Source organism: Propithecus coquereli, unplaced genomic scaffold, assembly GCF_000956105.1.
Source record: "Propithecus coquereli isolate 6110/MARCELLA unplaced genomic scaffold, Pcoq_1.0 Scaffold503, whole genome shotgun sequence".
Lineage (NCBI taxonomy): Eukaryota > Metazoa > Chordata > Mammalia > Primates > Indriidae > Propithecus > Propithecus coquereli.
Window position 1 is genome coordinate 1,307,456 of NW_012150875.1, and position 18,114 is coordinate 1,325,569.

Sequence of the window (18,114 nt, forward strand, 5' to 3'; positions counted from 1 at the left end):
AGCCCTGAGGCAAAGGACTCCAGGGGCTCCTAACCTGCTGTGGTCGGTATGGGCTCTCCCACTCAGTCTGCTGCTCCTCCTTCCAAGTCCTGTGCTGAGAATTCAATAAAACCTACAGGTCAAGTGTCGGGGCAGTAAGTCATCCCCAGAGGCCGAGAACAAAGACATTTTCTTCAGTATGTCCTCGGCATTGCCGAGAGTGGCCCTGATAAATTGCTGTGAGTTTAATAAGTACCATGGGGAGCACTGGTTCTAGAACTGTGTTTCAAAATTTCCTGTTTAGAGCTTTTACTCCATTCTCCAAAAACAGTTAAAATCAAGCAGTTAAATTTGCAATGCTGTTTACTTGGCCAAGTGTTTCCAAGTTTCGAAGAAAAATAAAAACAAAAACTTGTAACAATTCTTCATCCCTAAAAACTTAATGAATGAATGAATCACCACACAAACACCATGGAACTGCTATAATCATCATGCTCCAGACCTGCGTCAAGAATCTTAGATTTTTATTTCGGCTTGGCCATCAACTCAATAAGCAAGTTACTGAATAGCTTTGCCTCATTTCCTATGAGAAATGCTACCCAATATAGATTCATTTATAAAATAATGTGAAAAGCATTTTGTGCTTAAATTCTAACATTAATAGCTCTTCTCTATAGGTTTTAAGTGCATAATAAAAATGAGCACTACAATTTGTTCTAATCCATGCTTTTAGTAATTATTTTCATTTAGGATACTGGCTAAGCAGCACTGCTGCCTAGACAAAAGGATGAAGCCGGTGGATAATGACCAATTCACTACTCTGACATGACTCTGCAATTCAAAGATACGGGATGACAGAGCCTCAATGACAGTGTCTAATTTTGATCACCAATTAATGTCATGAAAAACAACTTTCCATTTTGAGATATTTTCAAAATGTTTTGTCTCCCGTTGGTCCCTAAATATTAAATCTGTCTTCCCCCCTTTTAAGAAAACTTGGTCATAATCATGCAGTTGTGCAGACAGTTCCTCTAAAGAAAAAGTCTGATGGAAACTAAAAAACAATAGTAAGAGTGAACCATACTTCAATTTATTGGCATTGTCAATTTATGAACAAGACAGTGTATTTTTTCCATGAAGTGAGATCGTTTTCAATCTGCCATAACATGAGCCCACACATCTTCACCTTGGAAATGTGGCATTTCAAGCAGGGTCTAGGAGCAAAAAAGAAAATGCAACAGTTGCTAGCTAGTTCTTTGTGTTTTTTAAAAAAGCCAACATGAATGTGACAAACAACTTCCATATAGTGAACTGCGTAACAGAACTGTGGCTTTAATTCACATGGCCGGTGTCAGTCCTGATGTAAAAAAGTGTTGGTTCAAGTGCACAGCCTTAGCCGAACAGGCACTTCCCTAAGTAAAATTAAATACTCTAACAATAAAGAAGATACTTTGCCTTTAAAAGAAATCTCCCTGTGCTAATGGGGTGGGGTCTCTATCCCTGCAGGACGTAACAGAGAGGGGCCAAAACTTTGTTTACAGGGGTTGAACATACTTCCTGACCCCAAGGACACAGCAAAGTCACAGAGTTAGATGCAGAGCCTGGCTCAGCTCCGTTGCAGAGAGGCTAAGTGATTTTCTCAGCTCATTGTTAAAACAAAACAACCCAACATAAAACCAGGTCTCATTACTCAGAATTATGAGATTAGACAGAGAGCCCCTAGAAAAAGGGCTAAATTCAAAATACCACATTTCTAGACTTGTAATAAAATATTTACTAATTCAAAATGAAAATGAAAAGTGCTTAGGGGAGACAGTTCCAATAAGTAAAATTGCTCATAACCACAAGCTGCCAAAGGATTAATATTTATCACGTTTCTGTGCTACTGCAGGTCTGAAGCTTTTTTAAAGCAAAACAAGAAAATTAAATCTGAAAAACATCTCTCAGATAATTTGCCTTGCTTATCTTTGAAATAACAATGTCAAGAAAAGTAGTTTAGGGATCAAATCACTTTTGTAGTTTGCAGCACCCAAGTCTGAAATTATCAACTGTACAAAACTGTCTTTTCATTACATGAGAATGCAACTTTACATCACTATCATCTTTGGAGAAGTAAAATGAACCAAACCCTCTGAAAGCATAATAAATTTAGCAAAACAGTATTCACCGCAGGATCTTGCAAGATTTTATTGCTTGATAAAATAGCAGGACCCTTGCCTGTACTTGTAGCCCTTATGTTCAAGAAGCAGTGATTTGTGAGAACATTAGCAGATGTGGGGGAAATAAAAACGAAAAGGACTGTAATTTTTCATGCTCCTGAACTGTTATGTAACTCCAACAGCAATTACAAAAGTGGGGAGTTTATCCTCCAAGTTATTTGATTCTGTTTAGAGAGATGAAACAGGTTTAATTAAAATAAGATGGTTCTCTACCTGAGCATTGCCAAATGAACTGAAAATCAATGCGCCAATTACTTGTGCTTGTCAGGGCCGAAAGGACATTCTTTTATTATGCCATGGGACTTCCACAACCTGTATGCTTTAAATTATTATCCCACTAACTTACTTCTAAATGCACTGATTGAACGAAAAATGGACAGAACTCAAAACTAAAATGACTTTAATCTTTATGGTGTTCTAAAAATTTTAGATGCAACTCTTCTTCTGAATAAATCAGTAACTTACAGATCATTCCTTTTTCACTTTCACAATTTTTACGCTGCTGCCAGAAGTCTTCTCGGCACTTGCTTTGAATTCTGCCTTCAGTGCATCTCTCACTGCTTTTGCACAGATCTGGGAGTATCGGATGTAGCTGGGAGAAAATGAAAGGAGAGGAAGTTAATTACCAGTAATCCAGCCAGACGGTTGTGTTACTGTGCTTTTATTTTTCTTCCTATACTTTTAATTTTGGTTTGGTTGTACAGTATTGCAGAGCTGGATTTAAAAATGACTAATGTCAAAAGGAATCTATACAAAGAAAAAGAACACTAGAAAGAAATGTACCAAAGTATTAATTAGTGTTTGGATAAGTGATCTTTTGCTTCTTTGTATCGTGTTTTCTCTCTTTACCGTATATTAACATAAGAGATGCATGAATGTTTATAAAAATCCCAGAGCAAAGGAAAGAAAATAGACTAAAATGTTAGGGACTATAATAGGAATGGTTTTCCTCCCATTTCTATACTTAAAACTTTTCTTTAATTATATTTTTCTTGCAAGGTAAAGTATATATAAGCAAAAGAGAAAAAACTACCATGAATTAAAACAGTTCTTTCTCTGATAAATTATTTATAGGTTTTCCTGAGAATATTGGATTCTGTCTCACAAGTCTGCCATTGAAAATACTTCCTAATCAAGGTTTCTAAATTAAACTGAAAAGTCCTTAGAGAACATCATCAATTCTAGCAAAATTTAAAACCTGCTTTCCTGTTTGGTAGACGGACTCCCATCAACATCTTATTTTCCAAAAGATGTCAGAACACTTCACACTTTTGGAAAACAGGAAAGGAGAGGGTGCTGTCTATTTTCTCATGTTTTAGAATCTATTTTTGGGAGTCACAGGTAAGAGCTCTAATGCCTGCTTCCACTCTTACTAGGTGAGTGACCTTCAGGCTGTTCAATCTTTTCAGCTTGTTTATTCACCTGCAGAAAAAAATAGAATAAAAGGATAATAATACTTGCATTGCTGGTATTTGGGAGGAGGAAAGACAAAGTGTGAAAATGCATGGACCACGAAGTAAGTTACTTAATAAATACTATCTACTCCTGGGACTACTATCCTTCCAATTCTACAAAACTTTGCTTGAGGCTGGGCGAAGTGGCTCACGCCTGTAATCCTCGCACTCTGGGAGGCAGAGGCGGGCAGATTGTTTGAGCTCAGGAGTTCGAGACCAGCCTGAGCAAGAGCGAGACCCCATCTCTACTAAAAATAGAAAGAAGTTAATCAGACAACTAAAAATATATAGAAAAAATTAGCCAGGCATGGTGGCGCATGCCTGTAGTCCCAGCTACTCGGGAGGCTGAGGCAGAAAAATTGCTTGATGCTTGAGCCCAGGAGTTTGAGGTTGCTGTGAGCTAGGATGATGCCACGGCACTCACTCTAGCCCGGGCAACAGAGTGAGGCTCTGTCTCAAAAACAAAAAAACAAAAAAACTTTGCTTGACCTCTGCAAGTCAGGAAACTCTTGAGTCGCTCAGTTGTGGTAGGTAGTCATATATGCCCATAAAATGACACCACTGGAAGCTGTTACTCCATCTAGTCAACTTTTGCTCAATTCAGGTGTGAAGGCAAAGTAATGAGGTGTGATACCCAGACCATTACACTAAACACGTCCTCAAACGGGTTCCACACTTGCTCCCCAAGAGCCACCGCTCACCTTTGTGAATAGTTCTCTACAGCTTACCAGGGGCTTTCATCCCTTCACCCTTTTTACTGAGAAGGAAACTTGAGGTCAACATGTGCGGCTTAAAATAAAAAAATCCCATAACATAAACGACTACACCTCGATGCTGGAAAGAAAGACCAAAAATGCTAACAGCGGTTGTATCAAGAGAAATCTCCCCGCCCCTTCTATTTCCCAAGCTTTAGGTAACTATACTACTTTGAGAACATAAATCAATCATACTTCTCAAAGAAAAAGCACTTCCTCAACTAAGAATTGCTCTTCTTGGGCATTCCCACGTTCACCCGAGGTGTTTCAGGCACATGCTGTGGGAGGCTCCGCTGCCCACTTCACACCCTGCCTCGTGCCCCGCGCCTCGGGAACCTGGCGCCTGCCCGCGTGTTGTCCACAGCGACGCCATCTTGGGGCGGCTGCGCCCGAGGCCCGGCCCACCCCGTGGACCCCGCAGGCCCCGGTCACGCGCGGGCCGCTGCCCCCTGCCATGCCCGGCCTGATCTCCCGACACCGGGCTGCGCCTAGGCTGCGCTCCCGGTGCCCTTCCCTCCGGTGGCTTGGGCCTACCTAAGTCCGGCCTGGCGCCAGTAAGACACCATGATGTCGCGAGAGTCCAGCGGGTCGGGCCGAATCGCGAGGACACCGTCAATGTCGGCTCGGCTCAGCAGGGTGGCCCAGCACAGGAAGGTCAGGCCCAAGAAACGGAAGGGGCGGGGCGCACGGCCCTGCCAATCACCGCCTTTTACCCCGCCCCGCCCTCCCGCACGGCCCCTGCTACCCTGCCGTGGAAGCCCCCAGGCGCTGGGAACCAATGGGTGCCCGCGGCCCGGGCCGCAGGTGCCAATCCCCAGGCAGGACGGCCGGCTGCGTCTGCCAATTGGCTCCGCGACCGCCCCCCCCGGCTTCCGTAGTTACCCCGGCGGGGGCCACCGGGGCAATAGGGCTTGGGGGCCTCCCCCGCCCCGTCCCGCTGCCGAGGTGCGGAGCGCGTGTTTCGGGAGGGCGAGGACGCGGCGCGGGCACGGCCGCCGCGGAGGGCCCATGTTTGCGCCCGCTGTAGGGAAACGGCGCCGTTTTTTTTTTTTTTTTTCGTGGACAGACAACCGAGTCCTAGAGTTGCGATTCGAAAACCACTAAGCACCGCACTTTTCCTCGAGTTACATTAGAAACCAAAGCAGAACCTCAGCGGACAAGCATGCCCGTTCCCCGACATTTTCCGTAGTTTTAGGACATGGCCTATGTTGTGCGACAAGACGATAGCGGCCGGGGAGGGAGAGGGAAAAGAAACGTGCAGGGAAAACGGGCGGGAGGCAGGGGAGCGACCAAGCCCGCGGGGAAAAAGCCCCGTCGCAGCGCCTCTGATTTAGAGAACACGACTGACCTTGGTAGCAGTTAAAGTGTTTGCTCATAAGGAAGAAAAGTTTTTGCTCTTCTCCTTTATTAAAAAGAAATTATAATCAGGAAAAACATTATAGTTAAAAGAAAGTTTTATTAAGAAGGTTTTTCTTAATTCATGTAAGTTCATTTTTAATATTAAATAGGGTTAGATGTTCAGTAGTCCAAGTTTCATTTATGAATACTTTATTCCAGTTTAGTCCTCTTAAATGCATTTGCTTACTGTGTATTTATATTTTAACAGGTAAAAGCTATGAATTACCAGCTCTTTAGAGAGAGATAATTAACTACATTGGAAAATAAAAATTTATAGAATTTTCTCATTAGATCGGAGTTTAAAAAAATCAAACGAAGGATTACGATTTGCTTAAAAATCTTTTATCATTATGGCATTACACCTTTTCCAGAACAAGTATAATTTACAGAAATTATACAAGGCAACCTTTTATCAAATATCAATATTTAGAATGTTTTGTTTCGCTGAAATGTTATTTCAGTTGTAAAAACCATCTCTGGTTACAAAAAAAATATCAAACTTTATCGGATTTAACCTGTTTTTACAAATGTCCTAGGAAACCTTAAGCTGAATATTTTAAGTAGAAAAACAGTAATTTTAGAACAGTTTTGTTATACTACTTCTGTGGTTTATGCACATGTTAACTGGTCTCTTTTATAGGAAATCTTACTAGTTTATCCCACTAAGCACTGTAAAATAAAGGCAAGAGCTAATCACCTTTTAACAAAAATACTCCGTATGCAACAAATGCACATATCAAAGACGTTACTTAGTGGTTGATCATTGCCTCCTACAAAATATGAAACAAAGTACATTTACTGGATTGTTTTTCAGTTTGCAGCTGCCCTCTGGCATCCAAAATAAGCATTTCCCATAAATAAAAGCTGTAGTGCAATTCACTAAGTGGTTAGTTTAGGCCAATCCTCCCCCCACCCAATTATTCTTTGTTCTTCCTCACCGCCCCCACCTCTCACAGTGGCACCGTATTATTAAAAACATTAAGTACCTGGGGTTTATGCTTCAGATCAAGACATCACTTGAGTAATTTCGAATGATGTACAGCTCTTCATGTAAAAAAGATGTTTTGTGGTCACAATTACTTCAAAAAGTAATTATATTCAAATAACCTGACATATCATGCCTTAGCAATTACAAAACCATGATTTTGACACATGGCAATTTATAAGTTAGGCAAATGTGAATTGCTAAAAGATGTGAACAGCTGTTCTTCTGTTTAAGTTTAGAGTGCTGCAAAACTCAGGTAATGACTTTTATTTTTTCAGTTAACACAACCAGCCCCCAGCACAGCATACTAAATAAATCACAAAGTACGAATCCAAGGAAGGTAATACCTACTAAGTCACAAAACTTTGGCAAATCAATACAGTACTCTTTAATACAATAAAATTTTATTTTTGTTGGAGTCATATATTACTTTAGAGGTAATTTTCACTCCAAAAATATTTAAGTACAAAACCAAAACACTGGTTTTTAATGGTGGTTTATAGCAGAGCAAGTTATTTTATACAAATTAATATCTTTTAAAAGTATATAATTTCTCCTTTTAAGGTGAGTTCTCTCATGCAAGCTGTTGAAGTTACAGCAGCAGAGCAATCTTGTGTAAGAGGTGGCTCTGCTTTCTTCTGGGGTTGGTCCAAAGCCAGGTAGAGTTCCAATGCATGAAAAGCTTTAAAATTCTACCTTAAGGAAATTCAATGTCAATACCAATTTCCAAGTACTTTTAAGAAAACTTAAATTTTCATATAAATACTGGAAACCTTAAAACTAGACAGCCATTTCAAACAACACTAATTTCAGATGATCCCTTTTATTTAGAAGCCCTGTATCTCTGTTTTGATCAAAAGTCAGTTAGCCTTAAATCAGCTTATTAAAAAAAAATTCTACCTAAAATATAGTTGTATTTTTTAAATAACAAATAAATATATTGCCAGCTTGGAGAGACCTGGGGGACCCAACGTTGTCTGCCAACTTGTAGTATCATTTTTCTACAAATGCTGCTGCCGCCATTGGAGTCCTTATGCTTCCTCTTGCTGAAGCTGTCAGTTCTTCAATCTCGGCATTTAATTTATGTATTACCCATTCCATTGCTTCTCGGCCCTTAAAAAAATCCAATACATTTACTGTTACTGAGTAAGAGCAAAGGCATGTATCAAACAAATGGCACACCAGCAAGTAATAAGGAGTGTTATAAGTACAGCTAAACCTTACAATGACAGATCATTTTTGTTCTTGCTTTTTCTTTTCTAATGTTATTTAGCAAACATCAAATGCCTTGAGCAACTGGCTTGATCCATAAACTGATTTTTATTTTGTATGCAAAAGATGTTCTCAAAAGAATCTACAATTGAATGATGGGATGTCTTATTTCATGATTAGAATGGTCTCCTTTTTGGGAGTAAGAAGATCAAATCTCTTTTCATGTCTACAATTTAAACCAAAATCTTGTACTAGGCCCAGCAGGATCTGATCCCTGACTCACCCTTTGCCCCTTCTCCTTTGGTGCTCTATGTAGTTCCTTGAGGAACAGAAGGAAGAACATTTGGTACTTCCTGTCTCAGGGTCTTTGCATATGCAGCTCTTCCATTCAAAATGCCCTTCCTGGCATAACCCTCACAACCAACCCACTCCTATTTGGAACTCCACAGAAATATCCCTCACTAAATGCTAATTAAGCACTCTCATACCTTTCTGTACCTTTCCTTTCCTAATGACATGCTGTGTGATTGTCACCTTCCTCTTATTTCCACAAGGGCAGGGGCCACAGTTGTTTTGCTCCTCACTGCATCCCTCATCTAGCCTAGCACTCTCTGCCTGGCAGAGAAGGCATCTACGAATATCTTTGACTGATGAATGACAATAAACCTATGTTATAAAACAATGCATTAGGCATCTCTTTTTCTAAACTTACTTTGTTTTAAATCATGCATTCTCAATGGGGTGATTCTCAATGGGGCAAAAATTGGTTCTTCAGGGGATAGAAAAAAAACTCATATATATAAAGCACATATATACATGTATGTAATATCAGATAATTTCATGGAGGTAGTGATTGGGAAACAAATGTCTAAAATGGACTTGGAGGGAGACAATAATGAAACAAGTTTGAAAAACTGTGCTTTAAACAATGACACACAGCTACACATCGAGCATCCCACATGCTGGGTCCCAGACTATACTTCCCATGTTATCTCATTTATTTCAAGCCATGATGGGTATTCTCCACTTCACAGATGGGAAACTGAGGTTTACAGACAGGTTAACTTAATTGCCCAACATTGAAAGGCTGGAAAGGTTAGAGCTTGGATGTGAACCCAGGTGTCCTGGACTGCAGTGCCTGGGCAAGTAGCTGCCTAACGCTGTATGGTGTCTCACTGAGGAGTGGCTGAGAGTCAGCTTACAAGAACAAACACACATTCAGCACCAAGCTCTTCCAGGAAATGAACCCAGGGAATAAAAAACAATTAAGCAGCGGCCTTACTTACTTTATTAGCATTTGAAGATATGGTACTTGCCATCAGTCCTTCAAGGTAACTGCTAAGGCTGACTCCTTTCACAGTGATAATGGCTTCTTGAGTCAAAATAGTTCTGGAACAAAACACATTTACACCATTCGGATCACCCAACTTTCATTAGAAAAAAAAATTGGATAAAAAAAATTTAAAGTGCCCTGTAAAGTAAGTTTGTTAAAATACTTTTTACTCACTTTTCTGGGTCCTGAGGATGTGGTTTGTAGATAAGTCTCTCATCTACTGAAACCATATTTGTAAATGAAATCTATAGAATGGAAAAAAAAAATGTCAAATTATTTTGGAAAAGACAATTCAAACATTTCCAAAATTAACACACAACTGAAAATCTTACTAAACATAAAACACAACAAAAGACAACTAATAAGCCACTGATATTTCTGCATAAATGTAACAAATTTCACTGTTCATCACCTTTTTATTTAAAAAAAAAAAAAAACTTGAGAAAGGTATAATGATGATAAGCACATGATCCCAAATTCATTTGAGTGCTATCCCCTAGGGACAGGCAGGATCATTAGCAGAGTAAGGCTAAGGAAGCTACCAATAGGGCAAAGACATACAGCACATACGTAGGGGTTTTCTAAACCATGTTGAGAACACACATTCACTTATGTATCAACTATGAGAGACAAAAAACTAAGCCAGACAATAAAATTAAAAAAGGGAGCCAGAACTTACATTAGTAGATTTAAGTTCCATTGTTTTCTCTACAGGATCAACTACAGAATGTTCTTGCACATATGTTTTGGTTCTTGCTGCACCAATAAGCTAAGTAAAACATTCAGAATTAGTAATCAGAGGAGGAAGAATTTCTTACCAAGTATATCAATATTTTATTTGAAGGTAAAAATGTGTTACAATATCTTGAACCAAAAATCTGTTTCATGAAAAACAGGAAGAAACACATAAAGGTCAAAAAGGAGGCCTATTCAACACATCGTGGATGAGCTAAGACTGCCAGACACAAAAACATTTCCCAGAGGCAGTGAGGAACCAGCCCACTGAGAATGTGTGCAATAGAAGGCACCACACGGAAATTTCCAAGGCGCAACAATGGAACACTGAGGCTGAAATATGGAAATCAGAAGATTTAGGGGAAAGGTGGCATCTAGGAAAAGTAAAGCTCAGGGTATCTGTTAATATCTTCCTAGAGCAGTCCAAGGGAGAGGGCACCAGGGCTTCCTTCTCCAGGCAGAAAAACAGCCTTCTCACTGTGGAGGCTCCTCTATCAGCATCCAGTGTCACTGCCTGTGCTACGACCCCAAGCCTATGACCAATCTCGCTCACTTCTTCGTCCCCATTATCTAATGTCACAGTTTGTATAAAGGAGGCAATTAGTACATTCCTGTTGAAAATTGTGTACTTTAATTTTTAGAGTAGACCGACTTTCTATAAAAAGACCCTCTACAAAAACCTGGATCCACTTATATACTAGAGTTTTCTCACATCATGACACACTGGCATTCTAGTTTCTTGTTCGTTGTATCGGTTCACTAAAGCCTGTTCATTTATAACTGAATAGAATTGTTTCTAATGTACAGAAAGGAGTACCGGACCTTGGAACAAATGTGGCAATACCAAGTCTGAGAATATACCCTGTATCTAATACGGTCAACCCACCACTGACCACAGCAACTGCATGATCAGACCATTACTTCTAAATCTTATTATTGGTCTCAAGTTGCTGGCAAAAGCAGGAAAAGCAGAATATAATTCCTTTTAGATTACAGAGCATTAGCTGGCTTCCTTCAGATTTTATCGGGTGCCTTCATGAAGACTGTAATAATATTTCCAATTCATTATACACTCATAACTCAAGTTTATTATAATACAATTTGAACTGATGCAAAAGTGACATTCAGAATTGGCTCCCACAACCTATTTGAAATTATAATGTGGTTTAGAAAACTTCTCTACAGCAGTCACATTTCTCTTGGAATAAAGACACACTTACAGTCTTCACAATGGAAGGCAGTCCCCACTCTGTGCTGAGAAGTCTATGGCTGTGCAACTTTCCAGAGGGATCTATATGTCTGTCCAACACATCAACTCCAACCACACTCGGGTTCATAGGGTTTGGGTATTTCTGCATTGCAGCTGTGGTAACAGTTTCCCAAGGATGGCTGCCAAAATGAACCAAAAATCAAACATTAAAAAATATGCATAAGAATTAAACAATTTTATAACCCATCAAATCATTCTTTACAATGGAAGTTTAATTAGTTTACCTAGGGAAAATTACTTTCTGAAACACTGATGCTTAGGAAGGACTGATCTACATTTTTAATGTGTATAGACTTTGGTATTGTTCAGAAAAACAATACCAAAAAAACTGACTCCAATTCTATGAAGTTATAAAGAAGTAACAAAAGTAAGAGAACTTACAGGCACTGTAAATTCTCATGGGTATTACTGAAAGAGCCAAAGCATTATTGACAATTATTGAAATTTTTCTCTATATTAATATAGTAAGTAACAGCGGCCCCTCCAGTCAATCTTTATCCACTGTTTTTCTCAAAGGAACGATTCTGATTTCTGTTTTGAAAAGGTCATTCAATACAATAAAATGTTCTTAAGGCACTCCTAATATGCTATTTTCTAATATTCTCTTTTAATATAATAAGCATTTGCTTATCACCTAAGATTGAAGTGGTAATAATATCGCATCATTTGAGCTTGCAGCATCTTTATTTTCTTGAAAAAGCACATGTGCTTGAGTGATTCAAAATGTGACGTACATTTGTTCACTTCACAACTCCTATGAATAAGCTGCTTGTACAAAAGCTATCCTTTTCAAAAGAACCCTTATTAAGTACAATCAGTATTAAAGGTGATTTAGTCACCTGCAGTCTGAGTCTAAACCCTTTTACACTATTTATCTGTGCTCTCGTCTTCATTGAAAGGAAAAAAACAAGATCTGGAGATGATGTTTCAAGCTACATTGATAAACCACACAGCATTACTTTCTGTTTTTCTAAAAGCAAAAACAGGTAGACATTCATCGTTTTCAACTTTTCAGAGAACTCAGACTGACAACCACATCTTGTCAACAGAAGGGAAATCTCAACTCCATTAATTTCCCAGAACCCTGGACAACCAGTGACATCATTTTTAATGTTTTCACTTTCTTTATAATATTGTATAAATGAACTTCATTTTGTTTTTAATCTCAAGCCTCATTCAGCAATTGATGCAGGTATATAAACAGAGCTGTTTCACAAATCTAAACAGTCCACACAAATAGAAGTGATACAGGCCAAGCATTCTGATTGTTACCAAGGCAACTATCTAAAATGAAAATCAGATGAACCCTTTCCTTGTCTCTATCTAGTTATATACCATGGTTAGCTGGCTTCCATGCACTTATCTCTCCCCCTTACCCTCTCTAAAAAATTAATAATTGCATGGCTTCAGGGTGGTTATGCACTATTTGTAATTTAGTCCATCTCTCCTCTCTGAGCCAATCTGAAAACACTGATGTTGACTTTGTTGGCCTAACACTGCTTTATGAAACAACTAGCTCAGAGAATACATATTACGATTAAGTCTTCCAGTAATTAATTTTAACTGTATTAACATAATTATATTGGGCATCCTTATATACTGAAAGAAACAATAAATGATTTCAGCTGGATGCCAAGGATACGCTGGGCCTCACAAGGAAGTGTTGGAAAAATCAAAGATGGGTAAGATGTAGAATGATGACTTGGCTATTGTTGTTAGAGAGTAACATCTTGAAGACGGAAAACACAAAAAATATTAAGATTTCTGAGAGGGAAACTATGACTTCAATTTCACATCGGGTGAGTTGGAAGAGCCTCTCAGTGGGTAGTGCTATCCAGTAGGCACCTGAAAATAAGAATTGAAGTTCAAGAGAGGAGAGTGCTCAAGTTATAGACTTGAGTGCTATAAATGTGTACATATCACTCGAGACCTCGACTGAATAGCCCAGATTACCTGGGCACAGAGCATAGATCAGGGCTGAATCCCCTAGGACACGTACAACATTTATTTGAATATGTCTATCTTCTAGGAAGAAGGTCCCAGAGCTTTCATCAAATCTCAAAGAAGTCTGTGACAAAAAGAGAAAAAAAGAGATTAAGATCACAGATGGAACCTAACATAGGAAGACCAACAACAGCATCTCATCAAACATTTACACTGAAAGGGAAAAAGGGGAATGTTAAAGAGAAAGACAGAAAGACAGAAAGAGTGGAGAGGGGAGTAGGTGACAAACCAGAGAGAAGAGTGTTAAGGAAGACAAGGCAGAAGGGAGGTCTAAGGAGACTCAGTGCCAAGAACTTCTGAAGCATTCAAACCTGCAAGAGGACTGCAATTAAGCATTCCAGGCGCTGAAATGGGCTAGTTTACAATGTACTAAGTTAAAGAACATCAGAAAGAGTACAAATTTAGGGTCTTCACCCGCCTCCCCCCAGACTGTAAACAGTAAGGAGAAAAGAAAATTTCCTTCTGATTCTAATACTCTGTATTGTATAGGATACAGTGGCCCCATGGATGTGTCATAGGTACAAATGTTGGCAACTTCTTTTAAAACTGCCCTCAGAAACACTTTTTAAACCTCAAATGGCTAAACTAAAATATTTATCACAAAGCTATGATAATTAAAACAGTGTGGCACAACAGCAAGATCACTGGAATACAGAGAGGTAACTTAGAAATCGATTCAAATATAAATACAGCCGTGTTTGGCAAAGGTGGCATTTCAAATTAGTGAGAAGAACACGGATTAATTATTAATTAATTAATTACTTATTTAGGCTAAAAAGGATATAGCTGCTTATATTCGTGGTTCTTCTGTGTTATACATTGAATCACAGAACCGGGAGAGAATTCCCAACATCCATGCGGTAAGGCCTATTTTAGTTACTAAAAATTTCACACTAACCAAAAAGATGTCAGTGACCGTGGCCTCAGAGATATCTCACACTGGCGGGCCCTGACGATACCACCACCTTCCATGTATAAGACAAAAATGGGTAACCCAAGGTCACAAACTTAGTTGCAGCCAGAGCTAGACCTCGGACTTCAAATCCAACGCTCTGTTCCTCAGGTCAGCGAGTCGTCGGAAAGGTTTCGCGTCCTGGTGGCCAGAGTTCACCCGAAATTTACATTCACAGGGAGGAAACTCCACCCAACGACGGCCAGGACACCGAGACTCTAGAGAAAACGCAGGCCTCCCTCTCGGGATCCTTGCGTCCCCGTCCCACAGGGTTTAGCAAGGCTGGTTGTAGCAGCACGAGTGCTGTCAAAGACCTCGTGCTCATGCTCTGCGCGACGCCCCCACAACCTCGGGAGGCCGGCTCCCGGCGGGGGGGGGGGTGGAGACAGGCCGGAAGTAGCCCTGGCTCTAGCCACGCTCCCGGCCGGACGGCGGCCTGGAGGTCCCGTGCCGCCTTCATGGCTCGGGCGCCCTGGGGTTGTGACCTTGGGTCCCACCACCATCCCCCCAGGAGCCTGTAGGCCTCAGGCTTCTCTCTCCTGACTAGGCCCGACGCCTCGAAGCTTCCTGAGGGTCGCCTCTGCCTCGCCACGACGCCAGGCCCAACTCGCCCGCCCGGCCCGGAGTTGCCCGACACCCCAAACTTACTCAAAGACATGCTCCGAAGTCCAGATCTTCATGGTGCGAGCGGCCCGCGCGATATCCGGGCGGCGCTAAGGGACAATGAGGCAAAGAGGCTACACCTGCCCCCGCCCCACTCCCAGCACCCCGGCGCCCCGGCCGGCCGCGCAGCGCGCAGGCGCCGTCGAGCCCTACGCGGGGGACGTCCCGACGCGCTGCCCCACGCCCTATCCCGGCCGGGGTTTTGCCCCAGCCTTGCGCGCAGCGCAACGCGACCCCGCCTCTTAGCGCCGGGCGCACCGCGCCGGCGCAGTGCAGGGGCAGCGCCAGGCGGCCGGCGCGGGCGCAGAACTGCGCAGGCGCAAGCCCGCAGGCGCCCAGACCCCTGGGCGGAGGCGGGAGAGGTTCGGGCAGACCCGAGGACCCCGGCCCAGCCAGTCCTTTCGTCCTGGCGTTGCGAGGCCTGTGGACGGATCCCGTCAGCCCCCTAGCACGGGCAGGTCGTGTGGTGTTCACTGGAGCAAACTTGCCAGTTGTCCCCTTACAAAATTCCGCCTGCCCCCTGCCCAACCCAGGCTGTGTCAGGTCCACAGTCAGCTACGTAACTGGTCAGTGGCCTCTGTGGGCCTGCCACCGGCCCTCCAAGAGCTGGTGACCCCCGCGGGATGAGTCGTGGCCTGGGAGAAGCCAACGTCGGACAGGATAGCGGGGCTAATGGCTAGGGGCCCCGGGTGTGAGCGTCCCCGAGTTCAGAGGATGGGTCTCAGCTCAAATGTCGCCTCCTGGAGAGGCCTGCCCTCCTCACCCTTCCTCAGCAGGTCCTCCAACCTTAGTTGCTCCATCTCAGCATCCTGTTGCATCTTTCTTAGCACTTGTCACTCTGAGTTCATCTTGTTTATTTATTCGTTATCACTTCCACTGGAATTGAGTCCTTGAAGGCAAGGATCTTGCCTGTCCTGCTCAATGATGGTTCTCAATGTCTTCTATATAGTAAAGGCTCAATGATGCCTTACTGACAAATGAAATAATTGATAATTATTTGTGGAATGGATGAATTAATGAAATCTGGTTCAACCGTTTAACTTCCTCTGGACTGAGAGCCTTTGAGGGCGAGGCTCTTGCCATACTTGTTCAAGGATCCCTCTGAACCCACATACTTATGTGTTGCATAAACGAGTGAATGAGTAAGAAGTGAGGGGCAGGAGGGGATGGTATGCGGTTTCCTTCAGAGATGAGCCTTGTCCAGAGCACAACCTGCCTGGCTTAGGTTTCAGGGTAAGGCTTTCCACCTTGCTCCCCTGCACTCTCCACAACCTTGTACCTCCTGACAGACCATTAAATAGTTGCCATTTTGAATGATGGCTATGGAGGAAAATCTTTACATCTAGTTACTCAGAAACTAGTTAGAAGTACTGCCTCATTCTTGCTTTTAGGTTGTTTGATTGTTAAAAACAAATAAAAGCCTAGTTAATTTAGGAAGGAGGATAATTTTTTAAAATAGCCAAAGTCTTTTATGTAAAAAAACAGAAAAATTACATTAGACAAGAAGGAAATAATATGGTTGGGTAGTTGCTAAGTGCAATTTGTGGTACCTGGGTGGTTGGTTTTTTTCCAAACCTGCAGTACTTAGAGTGATTTCTCAGGGAGGTAATGCTTTAAGGGCTGCTGAGAGTGCCTCAGCCTTGATTAAGATGCGAAGTTAAAGTTGCTGGGTGTTAAAAACATTGGTTCAGGAACCAGCAGCACAGAACAGCCTGTCCCTGCTATTCCTGGAGCTCTGTGAGGCTGTTCACCATCCAGCATTACTATTCTACTTATTTTCGAGAATATTACTCTGCCCCCTAGTTCAAAATTCCTGTTTTTTAAAGTCATGAAAATTAAATGACACCTGTTCCCGTCCCCACTGCCTCACTGTGTTAGTCTATTGATTTTCCTTACTACATCTGCAGTGATGGGGATGGGGGAATGGGAAGATGGAGATCTGGACTCAAGTGCCTTTTCTGTGTGTCTCTCCGTGGTGGAAATAATAACACCTCCTACTTGGATTTAGAGAGCAAGAACTTTACACATATTATCTCCTATGTGAGACCAGAGATATACAGAGGAAGCAAATTAATGTTTTTTAGGTACCTAAGCATTGTACTACTGACAGTGCCTCTCACAGAAACAGAGAAGTCATTAGCTGGTCATTAACTTGATTTGAAATTAGGTGACTCACTCTTATGGCTCTTGCCCCAGGGATGACACATCCCCACACCCTTGGGGTTGGGATCCACTGTTGGGATCCTGCTCAGCCCTGCACCTGGGAGGAAAAATGCAAATGTGATTCTTACCTAAGAAGAACTTCACAACTGGCTGGGGAGCCCAAACACAAGTCAAGAAATAACTAGAGGGTATTTAAAGGGAGAGTTGTGTGTTCATAGTCAAGAGACCCAGGACTGTGAAGTGTAGTTCTCATGGAAGAAGGTGACCAGGGCATCTTCCTGGACCACACAGGAGGATTTGGCTGAGGGGCTGGGATCTGGAGTTGGTATCTGAAAAGGCAGATGGCAGCACCCATGCTCATGGGTCCCATCTTAGCAGGTCCCAGAGACAGGCTTGGCAGGAGCAGCAGGTGGAGCCATGTGATCTGACCTCCCTCGGCCTCAGCTCCCTTTATTTCCAAGCTTCACTCATATATCATCTTCACATTTGTGGTACTATCTTCATTCCACCTGTTCCATTATTACTTGATTTTTTATATCTGTGTGGTCCAACAAGAAATGCAGTTGGTCTTTGTCCTTGGTTCCTGTCCCAGAGCTGCTGAAACCCGTGGGATTTCCTGAGGGATGGGGAAACCTTTGGTTATTCAAAATGAGCCCCTTTGGATACTATCTCCAGGTAGATTGTGTCGGAATTGAAATGTCTGCTGGAGAATTGCTTGGTTTGTGGGGAAACTTCCCCCCACGCCCTACCTGGTATCAGAAATATATCTGTGTTTTGAGAGTTTAGTAGGAGAAACTGTGTTTTTGTCAAAATCAGCTTCTTTACAAATACATGTTAAATGAAACTTTAAATAACTACTGTCAATAGAAAACCAGTATTTTTCCCCAATAAATGCTGAATACATAATTTTTAAAGCAGTAAGCATTGTGAGCTCCCTTAACACCTTTTTCTAGACTCTGGGGGTGGGTGTGTCCCACTCACAGGCCCATTTC

General features: G+C 41.9%; 1 protein-coding gene across 1 annotated transcript; it reads right to left on the bottom strand.

Annotated features, from left to right (window-relative positions):
• Positions 1-7,125: 7,125 nt before the first annotated feature.
• Positions 7,126-15,163, bottom strand: SLMO2 (slowmo homolog 2 (Drosophila)). The gene is made up of 6 exons (XM_012656501.1): positions 14,945-15,163; positions 11,291-11,459; positions 10,015-10,104; positions 9,510-9,580; positions 9,289-9,391; positions 7,126-7,903 (listed from the first exon to the last, which is right to left on the bottom strand). The coding sequence occupies exons 1-6, from the start codon at positions 14,974-14,976 to the stop codon at positions 7,784-7,786; spliced, it is 585 nt and encodes a 194-aa protein (XP_012511955.1). The 5' UTR covers positions 14,977-15,163; the 3' UTR covers positions 7,126-7,783.
• Between the last annotated feature and the right edge of the window lie 2,951 nt (positions 15,164-18,114).